We start from the raw sequence: 19197 nt of genomic DNA, 5'->3' as shown, positions 1-19197 counted from the left end.
TTTGATCTTCGCACGCCGCTGGGTTGGACGTACAGGCCCCTATCGCCTAGGTATCCGCACGGGAGCATGCATCGCGTATGCGCGGAGGGATAGAGCAGCGATGCAGGTACCAATGCGGTTCGTAGAGACGTTGACGGATCGCTGACGTGCGTACCTCGTAGCAAAAGTAGACCTATATTGTGCCTACCTGTATGCCTACGCGCCTGTAATAGATGTAGCTACATACCTACCTACCTACCTAAGTAGTATACCACATGGCCGCCTCTGCGCACCCGCCGCGGCCATGCGCAGGCTCGGAGACACGCATACCGGCCGGGAAGCGGGAAGCCGAAACGAAATGAAGAGGGGGGGGGGCCGTTGTCGCCGGCCGCCGGCCGGCCCGTACGTAGCACGGGTGGGCGGCTGAGCGACCGGACAAAAAGGCGCGAGCGACTAGTCGGGTTTGCCCGACCCCTACCTACCTAGGGCGGGCCACGCGGGCGCACGAGATGTCGCCTAATACGTGCCCCCCTATCGACCCGGCCCGCTTCCTTCCCTCTTAGCCGACCCCCCCGCCTGATCGCGGCCGCGACGCGCACGCCCCGGAAGAGCTAGAGCGGGTACGCGGGTGCTCGGGGGTCTGACGCGCGGGGAGGGGGAGGGGGCAGGTCGGGCAGGCAAGCAGACGCGGCTCGGGGAGCGGTTCCCGCGGCGCGTACGTATGGGGTTTGGGGCGACGGCGCAGTCGCTGGGGAGAGGGTGTGCGCGGATGCGAGGGTAAGGGGAGGAGAGGAAAAAGGGGGGGGGGGGGGGTGGCAGGTAAGGTAAGGGCCTCGCGCGGCACACAGCGTCCCTACATCCGCGCATCTACACCTTCCCGCATGCATACACATGCTGTGCCGTGCGCGTTGGGCTCGTGCCGCACTGCCACCGAGGGAGAGATGCGGGTGTGGACCTAGGTAAGGGGGCTGGCCACCCGCGGCGACGGCTGGGCTCCCCTCGCGCAGCCGGCCGAAGGGGCTGGGATCTGCGCCCCGAGGCCTGGGTCGTGTCTCGCGGCGGCGAGCCGAAAGCGAGAGAGAGACAGAGCAGAGGGGGGCTTGCTTGGGTCGCACTGCTGTAGAGTGCGGTAGCGATGGGAACCAGCAGTTTTCTCTCTCTTCTTCTCCCGCCCGCTCTTTGTTTTTGTCCTTATTTTCCCCTCCCAGCTCCCGCCCTTCTGTGGGATGCCGTCGACGGGGCAAGCCCTGCGTCGGCCCGCTCCACCGGGTGCGATGGCTGAGATATAACCTGCCTTACCTACTTGGATACACCTGCGTGTCTGCGCGTCACGTCTGGAGGAGGCTCGTGAGCGCTAGGTCCTCGGGTCCGACTCTCTCTCGGCCGAGGGGGGCGAGGGCATTTCAGCTTGTCGGGTAAGGTCGACGAGCCGCCACCCTCACACCTCGCTTCGCGATGTTTGCTCTGAGTCTCGCCCGCCGGTTCGGATGATGCGCAGCGGCTGCCTGGCAGGACAGGTCACCAGGTCGACCGGGAGGGAGAAAGCCAAGGGGGGCTACGTCTAGACCTCTAAGTAGGTACGCGGGGAGTCGTTCGTCGGCAGGCTGCGTCTGGCTGCCCCGCGTGCCGAGGCAGAGGCTGCACGTAGGCAGCCAGCCAGCCCTCTGCATCGTGCTGGCGGCCATCGATGACGCGTCGTCTCGCTCAGCTCGCTGCCCCTTCCGTCTCTCCCGTCGACGCATGTTCTGTCCGCTACGGGGGCGCGCGGTTGACGGCGATGTCTCAACATGCGCGTATCTACATATGCCGTATGACCCGACGGGTGGCGCGTACACACATACGTGTACATAAGCCTGCCCGTCTTCCGCTTGCCCTCATATCTCCGAACCTTTCTCTCGCTAGACTAAGGGGCGATGTCGCTGATCCCCAAGAGGAGGTGGGGAGCGAGGAAAGGAGAGGAGAAGGGGGATTGAGATGGAGCGGCCGAGGGAACTTGTCGAGGCCCCTGCCTTTCGGGCATGGCCCAGCAGCCAGGCGGTGTCTGCGACATGTTGCGTCTTACGCGTGCACAACACGCTCACTCGAAAATTTTCTCTCTCTTGGCCCTCTCGTAGGTAGGTAGATTAATCTACGTTGTGGAGCGTTGGTGTCATTATACAGCGCCGCTGCATTTACCACCGCACGGGCCTACCCCGGTCTCGCCGTCGATCCTCTACCAAAGCGACGATACCCCCGAGAGGCAGACCCCGAGCCTGGGACGGGTAACCAAGGCCATATCGAGTCGTGTGGACGAACTTTGGTCTTGCCTTTTTTCGCCTTCCTGTTGTGGCTCTCCTTGCTGTGGGATCCGTGTGGGAACGGGCCGTGGTTGTAGATAGTACCTGATGTACCTACGGCGTGTGCGTGCACGGGTAGGTATACGTGATGGAGGGCCAGAGGACGAGCACTGACACTTACCAGCGACGTGGGTGTGCTTTTGAGGCCCTTACGTCGCAGGCTTTTCCGACGAGGCACTACGAGAAAACCACGACAACTACACAGAAGAGAGATAGAGAGACGGGGAGAGAGAAGGGGGGGAGGGGAGAGGAGAGGTGAGAAGAGGAGAGGCGAGAAGAGGAGAGGTGAGAAGAGGAGAGGCGAGAAGAGGAGAGGAGAAGAGAAGAGGTCAAAGCCCTAGGTGGGTGCCTTGCCTGTTCGGGAACCCGAGCTAGAAACTGAAAATCGCCATTGGTCAACAGCCCTGACCTAGCACGTTGGAGGTACCCTGTAGGTACCCAAGGTATCTGCATTAGGTACCTACCCCTATCCCGTCCGCCTCGCACGATATGTGTGCATCTGCATGTATACACACATACATGCGCCACACATACACGTACGCACACATGCACGCTCCCGCTTCGACCCGGAATTCCCGCCCTCAATTCAAAATGAAGTAAAAATTAGCATGCAGTGCGACGACGAGGGGGGAAGGGAGGGCGGAGGGCGCCTAACGGTTCCACCGTGTTCCCCGGACGCAAAGCGCCCAGGAAAACAAGAGCAGGTCGAGGGAACCGCCTGGGGTGTCGCATCAATAAGCTTATTTTGGATGGGCAGAATATAAGAGTTGTGCGCCAAGGGAAATCGCCGGGGAAATAAACAGAGATTGAGAGAGAGAGGCCATGGTACGTTTACTTCATATAAAACCATCGTAGGCAGTTGGCGGACTGGCATCTAGGCGAGCAGGTATGTAGGTATTGGCCGAAAAGAAAAAATGGCTAAATGGCTAGGGAGAATCAAGCATAACATAGGGACCAGGTATATCTCCGCGCATGTTCGATCAGGTTTGTTCGTTCCGGAGATTCCATAGTTAGCTTAGGCTTCGAGGGATATATCTGCGAATTCATGGATTTGCTATGGCGAATGTGTGACCAAGTCAATCGTCGACCGTAAAAAAAGAAAAGAATAAAACACCCCCTTGACACCGATCCCGTACCCAAGTCCGGACCGACGACGCCTGCCGCGCCCCGCTGTCACGTCTGCCCCTTGGCGTCCCGGCTAGAACTCCTCGTGTCGTCGCCCTCCGTGGCTAGCTCCGTCATGCTCTCGCTCTCCGGGTCCTTGCGCCCGCCGCGGCCCGACAGGCGGAAGGCGAACGCGCGCCGGTCCCTGTCCCTGTCGTGGAAGCCCCCCTCGTTTTGTCCTCCTCCGCCCCCGCTCCCGCCCCCGCCAAAGTGCGCCGTCGCCGTCGCCGCCCGCTCGCCCTGGACACCACCCCAGCCGCGGGCCATGACGTCTGCCGCGGTCATCTTAACCGCCTCCCAGCTCGTCGCGACGTAGATCAGCGTATTCCAGAAGCCCTGGAGCGGCAGGACGACGGCGCTCATGATCTCGAGGGCCGGTTGCACGCCGTCGTGGTTAACGACCCCGTACGCGCGGTTCGCCGACGAGGGGAGCCAGGTGACCAGCAGCGCCGTGAAGAAGAGGATTGCACACTTGCTGTACGACCACGCCGCGTTGCTCGCCTCGAAGTTCGCCCGCCGCCGCTGCGACTTCGCTGCCGACGCCGCCGTCCGTCCCCTAACCGTCGACGTCGTCGTCGTCGTCGTCGTCGTCGTTGCGGCCGGCATGCTATCCCGGGCGCTGGCGCTGACCGACGACGTGTCCCCTTGAGGCGTCGGAGGCGGCGCCGCCGACGATATCGTCACCGAGTATGCCGCCTTCTTCTTCGGCACGGCGAGCCGGCCGAGCGGAGCGAGATCGATACCGTCCTGGCCCTCTTCGGCGGCTTCCGTCGTGACCGTGACCTCGGTGGTCTTTATCGTATAAGGACCACCCGCGCCGAACGGCTCCGGGTCATGGGCACTGCTGCTACTAGCGCCAAAGTACCGCAGCTGTTTGCGCTTCCGCCAAATCTCTCCACCTGTCCGGATATAAATCGACATCGTGAGAAGGATCGTGACCCTACGTTTACGTCAGCACATGCAAGTCCGAAAGCACCATCAATATCTTCTCACCAGACCGGTCCGTAGAAGGTAGCGATACGGAATATGTCCCATTCCGAGCTCACCCAGCACCACAGCAGAGCGTCGCCGTACATCCTGCCGGCCGACTCGTTCTGGACAAATATGAACGTGAGGGCGGGTACGAAGGGGATGCCGTAGCAAATTAGCAGATACCAAATTTCCATGCTCCGCAACCGTCTCGCGTCGAACTTGTGGTAGAAGGTCAGGTAGACGTTGAAGGCCATAGCTAAGATCCAGAGGGCGTCGGCGGGCATGAACCTTGGGAAACAGACTTTAGCCGAGTACGCAAATAGGTGCTGAGAGACGAAAAGAAAAAGGGGGGGGGGGGGGGGGGGGAGGACTCACATCTGGATGAGGAATGCTTGAAATTGGCATCCGAATGAATCCACCTGGGTCACATATTCCCTCGCCATCAGCGTCCCCACGTTTGTCATCAAGTTTCCGAAGGAAGCGTAGAATACTAGACGGTTGATCGGTTTATGGAATGCCTTAAAGAGCAGGAAGGTGACGATGATGAAGACGCATCCCAGTATCGAGAACACGGAGCCGACCCTCTCAATGACGACAACTGCCTCAAGCTGTCCTGGCGTTAACCCGTCCGCCATCGTGGACGAGAATGATCGACCCAGCGTTGTTGTAGGAGTTGTGTATGAAACGGTCAATGGAGCTGAAAGCTGGACTTTTCTAGCCAGCACCTCCCACCGTCGAACTGGTAAGACGAGGGTGAATGGCGATATATCTGTTTGCCAGACGGGATGAAATGTCAATCCAGACAACAGTCGCCCATACACAGCACACGACTGGCCAGAATATAAGCAGAGTCGCACAGAGTCGGGAATCCGACCGCTACTCGACTAACCCCTTCCTAGGCGTCGTTCACATGGGTAATATCTATCCTTCAGCTAGCATCCGTCACCGAATGCGTAGAGGAAGCAGTGGGTTAATCTGTTATAAGGTGATCCATCGATGGCGGCCGAGCCCCGAGGTCCACCTATCCATGTACGGCATGAACGGCTGGACATCAGTGTTCTCGCGGAGACAGAACTAAAAGCTAGCCCGTCCGAACTGGCCTTGAGAAGTCGTTGGAGGCATGGAGGGTTCCCCAAGTTCTCCATCTTCGCGCCCCCGTCCTCGTGCTTTTGGGACACCCCCTCGGAATAGGGACGCTAGCCCTGCAGCTCTAAGCCTCTGACGGGGATGCTACGCGGTACTAGTCTACGGGTGCCCTGAGCAAATGTTGATGTTGGGGTTAAAATCTGACTGATGAGGCCGGGGGGGGGGAGGGGGAAAGAGGCTCCGTATCTGCCATCTGGTCGAATTTCGCCGCTTCAGCCACCGCCTTACGACTTAGGTGCTCCCCCAGAGGGAAAGGGTATCGCGTCGGTCGCTGGCTGCCGCTCGATCAACACGGAAATGGGTAGCAGGGATATATGTTCCTTCGAAGCATGCGAGAAAGTAGCCGGCGCTCGGTCTACGAAGGTAGAGATTTCGTGTGTCTATCCGACCAGCTGGCCCTGGTCGACTAGGTGGACGCCGGTTTCTGGTTCTAGGTTGTCAAGGGAGAAAGACCTCGTCACCAATTCCCTGGAACAGCCTACCCCAGCTTGGCAGGCTGGGATTCCTCTCGCCAAGTACATGGTTGACATGCCAAATGACAGACTCCATGGGCCCGTGCCTAGGTGAGTGGCTACAGGCTTGGGGGACAAGCAGTGGAGCGGTGCGGTTTGATAGAGGTTGCGGGCAAACACATGATATCAGTCGGAGTATACGCCGGGACAGCCGCATTTCTGACACTGGAGATACTCCTACAGGCTATCGGATACTTTGGTGACTCGAACATTACCATACGCGAAATTACTACAAGCAGCGTTCGGGGAGGTGGCCGTACCTGGGGACTGAGCCATAGCTGGCCGCGAGGGAAGCTGGGAAAGATGAAGATCTCCCGCCGGCAATTTCTTCTTCTCTGATAATAAGAAAAAAAAACCTTGAAAATATAACCTCTAATGGAAAGTGGCACAGGTTTAGGGGGGGAATCCACTCTCAGAATACGCACATATGCCTACGCAATTTGGCTATCATGGGGCGGAACTAAGCCGTGCCATCCCCGTCGCGGGGGATCGATAACGACTGTGGAGAAGGGGAAGAGGGGGGGGGGGGGGGGGGGGGCTAGCGGGTGAAAAGAGAAGCGGAGGAGGAGGAGGAGGAGGAGGAGGAGGAGAAGAAGAGGAGGAGAATAACAGGCAATGCTGCGAGGTCGCAGTGAAGGTGGCCGAAAACCATGCCACTAATGGGTTCACGACGACTATCCTGCTTTAGGGACTGGCCAGCGAGCCTTGGTCGGTTTGAAGGTCAAACCACAAGGTGCTGTCAAGACACACACACAGAGAGAGAGGGAGAGGGAGAGGAGGATGAGGACGAGGACGAACAAGCGAGTGTTGAGGAGTAAATCCAGCACCATTCACGGCGAAGGTGACGATGGTGTGTGTGTGTCTGTGTGTATGTACTGTGTATGTCTGTGTGTGGAGAGAGAGGAGGAGGAGAGGAGAGATGGGGTGGACAAATAAGAAGATTTCAGGTACCTCTGGGGCACCCCAAGCACCTATAGGAAGGGGTTCCTACTGCAGGTACACATAGGTACTACACCTACCACCTAACATTCCGTATAACGGCAAGGGGCCTTCGGAGGTAGAGGTAGTAGGTAGGTAAGTACCTACACATTGTTGAAGCCATGAAATGCCTTGGGTAACCTGTAGGTAGTACCTGTATTGGCACCGTCGGTACTCATCAATAGGGTGCACTTCCTACTAGCTCAATAGCGGCCAATTATGAAAGCTTCCTGCCCCAACCTCCTTCCTATAAGTTGAGTCACCCCAGGTACCTCTTCGCTCGAGCTGAGTTACCAGGTAACAATGGAGTCAAGGGGGAGGGGACCGGGGCGTTTTGCGATAAACCCTGTACATGTGGTCACCGCGGCAGGCAGACATGTTACCTGTTTATTTCTTGAGCTTGCCACCTTTTCCGCCTCTTTTCTGGCGCGTTGCAATTTGTGTATACAGGTGCCTACTCATAAGGTACCCAGGTACCTGACGTATGGAGTGAGATTACATAAGAGACGCATGCGAGGGACGGAAAATCCGACAACCATGATAGTAGCCATCGCGCCCACACCTACAACCCACACCTCCTCCACCCGTACTCACCACGCCCGTTCTGCTTCCTCTCTGGCTCTCTCGCTCTCTATCTCTCCGGCTCTCCCCCCTCGCTGGAATTGCTTAGGCAGGCAAGTAGGTATAAAAATTCGCCCCTCGCGTCAGCAGGTAAATAAATATGATGCATCTCTCCTGCAATCTCGTCGAGGACGGAAACTCGCACAGCAACTGGTGGCATGTCGAGCAAACGCCCGCGGCCCGACACGTTCTATAATGCGAGACAACGTGCTGCCGTGCAACGCACCCTCAGCGGCTGGTCATTGCTATCTATTGACTGGCAGCGCCCGCGAGACACGACCGCAGTAACTGAGCCTACGAGAGAATCGTGCTCCCTCTCCTAGCGGTGCGCCAGAGACGGCCTCGCGGCCTGCACCCGGCACGCTGGCCGCTCTACCTCCCGCCAACTCCCCGGAGCTTACGCACGCACTATGGCGCCCCCTCCCTCAAAAAAAAAAACGACGGCGCACTACTTTATTCGGGAACGGCGCCCCGAGCGGTCAAGCGCGGTCGCGGATCAATCTCTCCGGAGATGACGAACCCCGGGTGCGACGGCGTTCATAATAGCTCGAGATCGCGATCAGACAATGCTCATCCCGTGCGCGTATGTATGAGGGGGAGAGGGGAGAGAGAAGAAGAAGGGGAAGAAGGGAGAGAGAGAGCATATCATCATCCCACAGCGGAAATGCTCTTCGTTAGGCGGCCTTCGTGGCTAAATGAGAGGGGGTCGACGGGGTCGCATAACCAACCAACCCTCTAGCTCCTCCTGTTCTCCGGTTCTAACGTCTCGATCGGTCTTAGTCCCTTGGAGACAGCGTCGCGTCTTCGCTGCATTCCGCTCTGCGTTCCGCCCTAAGCCAGCGCACTTGTTAGTGCGGCGCGGTAACGAACCCCAGCCAGCTGTGAGCCTGAAGCGATATTTCGCCTCAATCATCGCACTCGGCGCCTCAACCCGTCTTACTATGCCAACAGCGATGAGTTGCTAGACGTTAGAGAGACAGAATTCGACACGCTATATGCGTTCCCCCTTACAAAGCTCTCGTCTAAGTCGCCCACTACCGCAGGGGATATCCCTCCTCGAGCATATATGTATGGTATTGCACTACTTCTCGCTACATCCCGCTGCTCGTCCCTCAATAGCAGCATCTCGTAGTCGGCCTAGACCCAGGGACTCTGAGGAGAAGAAGCACGCCCCGGAGATGCTCATCACCGAGCTGCCAAGCTGGGAGAAATCCTCCAATGTCAAAGCGTACTCTGTCACATCGTCGCCCGCGTATATATGCATTCGTGGGGTCCGGCAGATCTGGGATCCGGAGTCCACGTGTATGCACCCTACATATGTTACGGTGCCTGGCAAGTCTTAACACCTAAGGCGTAGCGAGAGCGCAGCAGGCATGCTGCTCTGGGACCTTGACAAGGGACGGGTTACGACCTCGAGACCAACTATGTCAGATTAGGATAGCCGCCTCATATCTTCTCCCTTTAGGGATGACGCGCGAAGCTGGGCGAAGCCTTGGCGCGTCGTGAAGCTCAAAACTCCTAAGAAGAGGAGTTAGGCACCACCAAACAAGCTTGTCGCCTATCCCAATTTTTTTTCAGCTCTATGACCCTCCGAAAGAACCCCGGAGAATGTCCGACAACGGCTGAGACTATCCCACTGAGGAAAGAAATCAAGAAGTGACGACGTCTGGGGCGTTCCAGGCTACCTAAGGTCGGCTACCTAAGGTCTTGGGTGAGGCCGTTTGAAAAGAGGTCTTTGCATCTTTGGAAGACAAGGACACAGAAAAACAGAAGGCAACCTGCCTACAATTGTCAATGTTGATCCCACGCGTACTGTCCCTCTCCCCTCTTCTCTCTACCTTACCTCTCATACATACATAGGCACGCGCTAAAAGCATCTGACAAAAGTATCTAGCCAGCGATTTCCCCTGAGTTGCATTCTCATTGCGATGCAGGTATTTATTTGCGATACTTAGCAACAGTTGAGAACCAGCTACTGTTGCTTTCGCCCCTGTACATATGTTTCCCCTACCATGGATGAAGCTAGGTCCCACACCATAACTCTTCTAACTATTACAAAGGACTACAGTCTTGGGTGGCTGACACCTGTGTCAACTACTATTCGTTCATTCAAGAAATGTCTTCCCGTCTGCACATTGGCCATTGTTTTTTCGGAAAATACGTGAGAACGGTTGCATGAATTCCGACTCGCTGTTAGCCTTCCTTGCTTGTGAGATCCCCTTTGAAGAGCCACTTCGATAAGAGAAGCGCCAGGTCCTCGCATCAGAAAGGAACGCTACAATTCTAGATCTCGCGAGTTTCTACATACCTCAAGCCTAGATAGATAGCCTTCGTAGCTCTCGAGAAATCTCATCACTTCACTAGCCAACTCATCATGCCTTTGTAAACTAGGCAAGTCAGCAGGTTTACTCGCCTCACCCATACTGCCGAGTGGCTGAATCACACCCTTTCAGGTGTCTGCGCCGACGAAGGTGTGATATGGAGAAAAGAGTCCCCTTTAGAATCTACCGGGTCCTTTCTAGCCATCTGGGGCCCCAGAGTATCAATATATCTTCACCAGGCCTCCCCTTCCCCACTCCGCTCACTCAGTGATGACGCTTCGAGGAGAACGAGCGCGTCTTGAGGCCTCGCATAGCAGTTATAGAAGGCTCGGGTTGGGCTAAGAACTATCCATTCGAGCCGGCCGGCACGCGAGGAAAGGCGATACTCAGTCAACCCGGTCCGGATATCCGCAACATGGCAAAGAGGCGGAATCACGCAAGCAACCGACCGAAGAAGAAGGCAAACCCGGCACACAGACAGCCGGCCGTCCGCTTCGACGACAACGACGACTACGACTACGAAAACAGCGACGGAGACCACCCCATGCTGGACGCCGACGGCCCCCCCAACGGCCAGGGCCAGCGGCGGCAGTCCTACGGCGGGAGGGGGGCGAAGAAGAGGGCCTTGGCGCCGCGGCCAGCAACGGAAACCCCCCAGGCGCCGCACGCCGCGGGGCGGCACAGCCGCAGCCGGCGGCGCCGCGGCGGCGGTGAGGGCTGGGACGTGGACGGGGGCGCTTGGGGCGTGGACGCGCGCAGGTGCCGCAGCCACAGCCCGTGCGGGCGGGGGCGAGCGCACGACGACGACGGCGGCGGCGGCCCCTGCGCCGAGTGCCGCTCTGTGCGGCGCGCGAACCTGCGGCTCCGGGACTGGGCGGCGGGCGCGCTGCGGCGCTGCGGCGAGCGCCTCGGCGCCTGGGCCGAGGCCGCCGGCGTCGGCGCCACCGCCCCCGACGAGATGGACTGGCAGCCCGAGCCCGTCGTGCGCGTCGTGCTCCTGCCGCCGCGGGCGCGCGCCACCGCAGAAGACCCCGCGCCCCGCCCGCCGTCGCCGCCGAGCCCGCGCGTCGCCGCGCTGGTCCCCGGGCCCTGGGCCTGGCCGCCCTACGCCTCGACTCCCTCCGCGCCCACGCCCGCGTCGGGCTTCGCGGCCGCCGCCGGCGCAGGCTCGGCCGGTGTCCCGCCGCTGCCCGTGCCCGTGCCTATGTAGCTGAGCAGGGCGAGTGTCCAGAGCGGAACGAACGACTCCGGCTGCTAAAGCCGCGCAGGGGACCAGGCCAGGCCCTTGAATCACGCACGTAGGTACGTGTTATTGGTGGATTATCCGAGCGCCTTTGACGGGCCGGGCTAAGATTCACATAGGCACAACGAGGCCTGTAGGCAAGGTTTAATTAGGGATCGAGAAACACCGAGGGTCGGAAGTCTAGATCGCAAGACGCGCGTCGCTGCGTGCTCGACCCCGCCACGAAACCTCGAGGAACTATCGTCACATCAAATTATCATCACACTGAATATATGAGCAGACGGGTGGAGCTGCCTAACGTGGTATTAACCTGAAGACTTCGTCGTCCCTGCAGAAGCTATGCGCAGATGAAAAGACCATGAGCCAAAATTACCCCTAAACGCCTAGTCGCCTTGTCCCGATGGGAATAACTCCATCCCATGAACTATGAACCGCGTGGACTTTTTACCGTCGTCACATTCCAGACTTTGATACAACACAGGATAGGTTTCTGTTCTCAGCCTATGATGTGCCTATTGCGCCTCTTGGTATTGTCCAATCACGATACAGTGATCTCGTTCGTAGGGTTCTGGCGAAAAGCATTAGCATCAGTGTCAAGAACTGGGCGGACACGAAATTGGGGGAGATGATACCTAGCGTCAGTTGCTCCTGGGGCTTGATACGCTCGGCTCGGAGTTTTTGCACCTCTTGAGCGAAGACGGCTTCTGGGGGGGCCGTGCTGTCGATGCAGTTCGCCTTGATGGATATCACAACCCCTCCGCCCACTTTCAGGAACATGTGCGCGTTTAGGGCGACGATGCGGGCTTGGTCAGGCTGGGCGACGTCGGCAAAGATGCAGTCTACCATGGGTACAAGCATGCGGTACTTCATCGGATGGCGGGCGTCTTCGACGATCGGAATGACGTTGGTTCGGTTCTGGGCCATGTTGACGAGATCGCGGCCGGATCGATGCGAAAACTCGACGGCATAAACATTTCCCGAGGGTCCGACGATATCTGAAACGTGGGAGACAGAGGTACCGGAGGCAGCACCCAAGTACAGGACCTTGGACCCGGGCTTCATATAGATATTGTCGATGCCGCCAATGATACCGGCGGCCAACTTGCTTCGGAAGGGGTTCCAGATTCGGTATTCGACCTTGGTGGTGATGGGCGTGCCGTCCTCGTCTTTCGTCGAAGATTCGGCCGAGACTCTCTTCTCGCCGTAGACCTCGAGGCCGGGGGCGATGCTTCGGGTGAGCAGGTGGTCCTCCTTACCCCTCGAGACGAAGACGCCCTCGTGTCGGTGAGGCTCCTGCGTAGGGGGAAGAGGATCAGCATCATGCCATGTACCAGTCCTACCGGCAGAGGAAGAGGCTCCTTACCACAATGACCTTGGCACCACCCCTCGCGCCGCCCGGCTTGCCTCCACGACCACCACGAGCCGGACCACCGCGCCCCCCCCTCGGCGGACCGCCTCGGCCACCGCGGAAAGATCCACCTCGTGCGCCGCCTGGGAAAGCTATGTAAACTCACTACGTCCGGGACAGTCGACGACGCGGATCTAGCAAATCGTACTCACCTCTGCCGCCTCCGCGGCCGCCTCCTCGTCCACCCCTATCGCTAAATCCGCCGCGACCACCACCACGGCCACCGCCACGGGGGGCACCGAATCCTCCTCCTCCTCCTCCTCTGCCGCCTCTCGACTGGAAGCCCATAGTTTATTATTACCAAGCGAACTTTGCGTCGAGCAGGTTATGACGACGGCGGCAAATTTCCGTCGCGTTATGGAGGTTTGCGGATTCAATTAGGGAGGGGGAGATTTCTGCTGGTGAAATTTTTTGTTGCACGTTTGGTCGTTTGCGATGGAGCTCCGGGGAAGAAAAAAAAGGGAAGGAAAAATTTCTGGAGCTCGGGTACGCTAATGTCGAGGTGGGTACCCAGGTATCTGAGGTAGATGGGTACAAAGTGGACTAGGAGATACCTACTATCACGTGCTGATAACCGATAACCATTATTCCCCTTAGGTAAGCTATAGCAACGTGCAGGTGGGTAAGCAGGAGGTACGTACCTGTCTCTCTCTCACACACACAGGGCAGTAAGCGAGGGCACAATTCATCAATTTCCACAATTTTAACCCGTCCCGAGCCTCCTTCGCCAAATTCTTCAGTCAACCCACGACAAGACCTCGACACCCATCTCAACTCCAATCTATACATAGCAGCAGCAACCGCCGCAAAGATGGTACGTTTTGCTCGAGCTCACCCCCCCGGCATCGCTCGTCGCAGGCCGATCCCCAAATCGCGAATTGTCCACGGCCGGAAGAAGAGGAGAAAATAGCACAATTCCGCCTCGCCGGCGATGTCGCCGTCCGCAAACTAGGCCCGTGAATCCAGGCCACGCAGTTGGGCGGTAGCTAACGGAGGCCTCTGCTTTCTTCTCTGTAGGTTCGATACGCTGCCCAGGACATCGACACGGCAAAGTCGGCCCGCGCCCGCGGCTCCTACCTGCGCGTTTCCTTCAAGAACACCCGAGAGACGGCCCAGGCCATCAACGGATGGAAGCTGGTCCGCGCCGTCAAGTTCCTCGAGAACGTCAAGGAGAAGGTCGAGGCCGTCCCCATGCGGCGGTACGCCGGAAGCATAGGCCGAACAGCCCAAGGTACGAAGACGCAGCCGCCCCAAGCACGTGTGTATGTGTGCGAGTTATGGCGATGGAATGGAACCGGAGAGAGGAGGGGGGGGATATGTTTTTTTTTGCATGCGTCTGCGCTGCGCGCGTATCGGGAAGGAACAAGAACCGAGCTGACACTGGATGTGTACAGGCAAGCAGTTCGGTGTGACGCGCGCCCGGTGGCCGACCAAGTCGGCCGAGTTCCTCCTCGGCCTGCTGAAGAACGCCGAGTCCAACGCCGATGCCAAGGGCCTTGACACCAGCAACTTGATCGTCAAGCACATCCAGGTCAACCAAGCCCCCAAGCAACGAAGGCGAACCTACCGAGCGCACGGTCGTGTATGTCCCACTCCTCTCACTACTACTTGTCTTCGAGTCGGAGGACGACGGCTCTCCCAGCAATCCCTTCTTCTGCTAACATAACCCCCCCCTCCCCCCCTCTCTACAGATCAACCCTTACATGTCGAACCCGTGCCACGTCGAGCTCATCCTAACCGAGGGCGAGGAGGTGGTCCAGAAGTCGGAGGCGATCGTCGGGCGCGAAGAGGCACACCTGAACTCTAGGCAACGAGGTGCCCGCATCCGGCAGGCCATCACCGCTTCGTAGACAGTTCGGCGGGAGGAAGTAGGAGAAGCAGGAGCCGGGGATGGCGAGAGAGAGGCATGTGATGATAAAACAATGGACGACATGGTTCAGGGGTTCAGTTGCTTTCACTCCAGGTGTAAAGGCGGTCGTAAAGCATGGGTCTAGGTTTATGGCATGCAACTCGCGAATAAAACACTCTTCGTGATATTACCCCCCCCCTAACAAAAAGAATACAAGAAATATTTGATGAACGAAAACTCGAGTTCCCCGTCTCCACGTTCTATAGACCTCCAATGCCGGAGTGGTCCATTCTGGTGAGACGGCGCGCTGCTATCAGCGACCTCGATAGAATCTCCCCGCTCGGCACAGACCGTCTCGGGCAGTCAAGAAGTAGGAGCTTCGCGATCTAAGCCCTTTCTGTACACACCCACTTGCTCTCTCACCCATAGGCTCAATATTTCAAAACGAGGCTAGGAACCTCGAATATTTGTAAGAGGGGAGGACGTTGCCTCTTTACAACAAGGGGCGGGTGTTACCGTCTATAGGGCGGCGGCAGCGCTAACGGGAGAACGTTGAGGAACGCACGGGCAGAGAGGAGCAACGAGGCCGTCTTCAGCAAGTCTCGCATGAATTAGCTTGCGCGGGCGTGCAAGAAATCTATGGTATCATCTAGGAAAACAGGCGACCCGACAAATAGCAACAATAGCAGAGGTATGTATTACTCGTACACCTTTATCCTCCCCTTTCGCCCTCCCCACTACATTTCGTCACTTAAGGGCTAGTATCGCAGGCGGGGAGGATCTCTTCTTCTCTCCGTGCTTCCCTCTGTTTCTTCTCCTTCTTCCTCTCACGATAATCTCCTATCTCGTCCGCTTCCGGGGGGAGGGGAGGGGAGACGACGGAGATAGCGAGGGGTGGACGGGTCCGGATCAAGAACATCAAGATGCCTGCGAGCGTCGAGAATCAAAAGTAAATTCCGGTTCCCATTTCCAGTTTCGACGCAAGTTCCTGAAAAGTCTTGTCGTTTTCCTCGCCGTCTCCAGCCCGTAGCTTCGTTCCTCCGCCCTCAAGACACGCCAACACGGAACCAAGACCGGACGAGCGCCGATGCGAGCTGGACCAAACATGGGCGCAAGATGTGCAATGCGAACCCGGGTAACAGAAGAAACAGCACCGCCGTACCACAGAATATGGTTTCGATTCTCCAAACCGTCGAGGTGGGGAGAAAGAAACCAAAAGAAAGACTCCGTATTCTAGACATGGAAGAAGTGCCGAAATACTGCGAGTTCAAGTTCGCCGCCTAGCCCGCCGCCTAGCGAGCCGCCTGGTAAGACGCCTAACTCCCCCCAACTAAAACACAAACGTGCGCCGCTAACGCTCGCCGTTGAGGTACGGCTCCTCGGTGTCGGACTCGAATAATAACGAGCCTTCCTGGTCCGCCTGAGGGCGACCCCTGCCTAATCCTTCTGTATACCCAAGATCATGCATCATGCGATTCATAACATTGTCAATGTCAGCGTTATCGTCGTAGTTTTCATCAAACACCGAGTTGTTATATTCGTAAACAGCACCCCCAGTGTCATCGTCCCCAAAAGCATATCGGGTGGAGTCTGGACGGTATTGGATCGTCCCGCTGAACCGACCGGCACCAGGGTTAGGAACATCATCCCTCCACGCAGCTCGGATAAAATTGGCATCATATATGCCGTCCCATCCGATATGAAAGCCAAAGACCCTTCGCATGGCAAACAGTTCGTCACGATCGAGGCGAGTAACGATTTTTGCAAGATGCCTGTCCGTGCTTTTCTGCATTATGCCGGAGATTGCCTCCTTCTCTGCCATATTCCTCATTGCCATTCGTGCCTGTAAAATGGCTTCCAGCATCACTTCCGGGGGTCGACGTGGCGAGGTTATGTGACGAAATCGCCGGTCCGAGATGAAGCGATCATCAGGAACCATAACATAACCGCACGACTTGAACACCAGCTTCTGCAACTTCAGACGCTTCGTTATGGGCAAGCTCACGTGATCTTCCCGATTTTCACCCTGAAGCTGCTCCACGATAGTTGGACCGGGTGTTAGCATATCGATTATGTGACACCAAGACAGGTCTAGGGGTCGTCGAAGCTCGTTTGGCTCCGGATCCGGAGCCATGCGGGCAGCAACATATAGCGCCATAAGAGGGTTCAGAGCAGGTGTATTATCGTTGTCACCAAGATGTTGGTCGTTACTACCGATGTCCACATCCAGCATCCTGGCTCGAAAAATCGAAGGACCACTGAGCGAGACGGTCTCGAGCTCCAATGACACAAGGTGGTGCTCTTGGGACATGGTCTGCACGATGCGGTAGAATACGTTCGGGGCGAACCAGCAGTTCTTCAGAGACAGGTGGGATACGAAGGGTAGGATAAGGAGGTTTTCCAGAGACGAGTTTACCACCTTTCGGTGTTCCTTGAGGAACGGCGCTGGCAGGATATTCTGGTTTCTTTGGCAGTGTCCGGGCGCCAGCTCTCCGCCACAAATCCACTCGAAATGAAGTTTTTTTACGTGCGGCTGCTTGCCGATGTAGTCGTTCAATAGTCGAAAAACCTTCGGCATAGCATCCGTCGGGAAAACCTCTCTATCCCCGATGGTAAATGCGTTTATCTGTGTCAGAGCTCGCCAGTCTGGCACCACAGCCAGAGAGACCTCCTCGACGCGGAGGCAAGACCAGAAGTCGTCACGACAGAGCGAGTCTATATGGAAGCTCGAAAGGCGGGCAATGTTAATCTTCGTCAGATTCTCGAAGTGTGTGCTATTATCGATTGCGGCAAGTAGAAAGGATTGAACAAGCGCAGCCTGGGCAGTGACGTGCTGGTAAAGGAATCTTTTCTGCGTGTCGGTAAGCAGATCTGGCTGCAGGCGATATATCTCGTAATATCGTTGTGGACGCGCCGTAACCCTGCAGTTGCGTCCATCGACACCTCCGGGGAGGAGAGGCCGTCTGCGTCTCTCGCGGGAAAACCCCTCCAGAGTGGTTCTCTCATTGGCCACAAGCTGGTCTATCAGGCCAGGAATGAGCGTGGGATCGACACCAGCAACAGCTAGCTTGCGTTCAACCATCTCGTGCCTATAAGACTTGTCAAACTCGATTTGATACGAATCATCTTCGGTAGCGAGGGCCAGGTTCGGGTCTCCAAAAATAGTGAATCTTGTGGGGGGCAGCAGCCGGTTGATGTCGGGTCCCTGGAGGTATCCTAACCCTCCTTCGCAAGACAGAGCAAGTTCTTGGATTTGTCTTACCCCGGACAAAAGCCGAAAAACACCTTGCGACCTCTCCAATGATTTGGTGATACACGCTAGGTGTGAACGGGCACGAGAGTCACATGACGGATCAGGCCAGCGGTAAACACCCCAGTGGCTAATCTCGACTGCTTCCATGTCGCCGGTGCTGGGACTTGCGAGATCGCGCTCGTCAAGCTCGAGTGCGAGCCCGAACCGGCGTATATCCGAGCCAAAGTTACGAAAAATGTTGGTATCTGACAGGTAGTCGGTAACATCGACCGAATTCAAACCCGTCCGATAAGGAAGGCCGGCATCCACCTTTGCGCAGAGGCCAGGTCCTACGTGGATCACGAGTCGCTGAAAAAGGCAACATCCCAACTTTGCGTTGAACTCCTTGTTGACAAGGCACAATGCGTTGAGGTCTTGGCGGCTGTCGACCAACCCGGCGATCTTGACGAACAGCTCGATGGGAATGGTGTTGGGTGGCCAGCCCCCTCGGCGTTCTGATGCATGAGTCAGGAACCATAGAAGTCCCGAATAGGGCTCAAATAAAGTCTGGGGGGTTGCGTAGAAGGAAAGCGGGGGGTGGGGAGGGAGAAGGAGAGAGAGGAGAGGGAGAGAGGGGAGAGGGAAGGAGGAGGAGGACAGCTGGTTTCATGATTTGGGAAGATGGATGATTTTCTTACCAGGGGAGGGACCCATGCTTTGAGATGGCAGATATGCGAGATCAGATGTCTTTTCCGGCGGAACTAAATAGGTATGTGGAAAGTATGAGAAAGGGAGATGGTGTATGTAACTCGTTCAAGTGGCCTTCTCCTGAAGGGACCTCGACAGGCACACAGAAAAAACAGGTACGTGTGTATTGGCAATGTGATGTTTACGGATCGCGTGTCAACGGTGGTCTTGTCAATGTTGTCGATGCTGTCGTCTGTATTTTGTGAGGTTTGTTGCTCTTTCAAAGGGAATACTTAGGGGAAAGGTAAGGCTTTAAGTTGATAAATTAACTTGACGCCGACAGATACTGAATCAATTCAATTTGGCCTAAGTGAATTGCTCCGAGGTGGAGAAGACGTGCGGTACCAAGGAGGCAGAAATCGAGACTGCAATGCCGTAAGCAGGCTGCAGGCAGCGGCTAGGCGGTAGTGAGACACGGAATATCGCAGGCTGTGTAACATATGAGTTGTGAGGAGAGACAATGGGATAGAATATAGGCTTCTAGGAGATGAGGCCTTGCAGATGGAGCGACGATGGGAGAGAAGATGTCGAGGGGAGGTGGAATAGGTTGCGGCGGCCACTCGGAGAGAGGGAGGCGGACAGGGGTGTTGATGAGGTATGCAGAGGTCGAGCTCGTTAAGAAGCACTTTCCGGCCTGCTTCGATGCAGACCTTAATTGAATCAGTCCGCTATGGCAAGTGCTCTACATG

The 19197-nt window shown here is 57.0% G+C and overlaps 5 protein-coding genes across 5 annotated transcripts; 2 read left to right on the top strand and 3 right to left on the bottom strand.

Annotated features, from left to right (window-relative positions):
* Positions 1-3338: 3338 nt before the first annotated feature.
* On the bottom strand, positions 3339-5415 carry GGS23DRAFT_163864 (family A G protein-coupled receptor-like protein). Its single transcript, XM_051511473.1, has 3 exons — positions 4827-5415; positions 4473-4739; positions 3339-4419 (listed from the first exon to the last, which is right to left on the bottom strand). Exons 1-3 carry the CDS (start codon positions 5084-5086, stop codon positions 3489-3491), a joined length of 1458 nt encoding a protein of 485 aa, XP_051375868.1. The 5' UTR covers positions 5087-5415; the 3' UTR covers positions 3339-3488.
* Positions 5416-10116: 4701 nt separating this feature from the next.
* GGS23DRAFT_612263 (uncharacterized protein) lies at positions 10117-11239 on the top strand (the record flags this gene model as incomplete). Its single annotated transcript, XM_051520474.1, has 1 exon — positions 10117-11239. The coding sequence occupies exon 1, from the start codon at positions 10445-10447 to the stop codon at positions 11237-11239; it is 795 nt and encodes a 264-aa protein (XP_051375867.1). The 5' UTR covers positions 10117-10444.
* A 55-nt stretch (positions 11240-11294) lies between these two features.
* On the bottom strand, positions 11295-13350 carry GGS23DRAFT_547082 (Fibrillarin-domain-containing protein). Its single transcript, XM_051515067.1, has 4 exons — positions 12833-13350; positions 12636-12763; positions 11905-12565; positions 11295-11840 (listed from the first exon to the last, which is right to left on the bottom strand). The coding sequence occupies exons 1-4, from the start codon at positions 12966-12968 to the stop codon at positions 11785-11787; spliced, it is 981 nt and encodes a 326-aa protein (XP_051375866.1). The 5' UTR covers positions 12969-13350; the 3' UTR covers positions 11295-11784.
* Positions 13351-14766, top strand: GGS23DRAFT_547079 (60S ribosomal protein L17). Its single transcript, XM_051515066.1, has 4 exons — positions 13351-13494; positions 13698-13911; positions 14075-14262; positions 14372-14766. Exons 1-4 carry the CDS (start codon positions 13492-13494, stop codon positions 14528-14530), a joined length of 564 nt encoding a protein of 187 aa, XP_051375865.1. The 5' UTR covers positions 13351-13491; the 3' UTR covers positions 14531-14766.
* Positions 14767-15758: 992 nt separating this feature from the next.
* On the bottom strand, positions 15759-18690 carry GGS23DRAFT_163601 (uncharacterized protein). The gene is made up of 2 exons (XM_051511472.1): positions 18460-18690; positions 15759-18276 (listed from the first exon to the last, which is right to left on the bottom strand). Exons 1-2 carry the CDS (start codon positions 18473-18475, stop codon positions 15881-15883), a joined length of 2412 nt encoding a protein of 803 aa, XP_051375864.1. The 5' UTR covers positions 18476-18690; the 3' UTR covers positions 15759-15880.
* Between the last annotated feature and the right edge of the window lie 507 nt (positions 18691-19197).

Source organism: Durotheca rogersii (genome assembly GCF_024521655.1).
Source record: "Durotheca rogersii strain YMJ 92031201 chromosome Unknown GGS23scaffold_2, whole genome shotgun sequence".
NCBI classification, from domain to species: Eukaryota; Fungi; Ascomycota; class Sordariomycetes; order Xylariales; family Xylariaceae; genus Durotheca; species Durotheca rogersii.
This window is presented reverse-complemented; position numbering and strand designations above follow the sequence as displayed.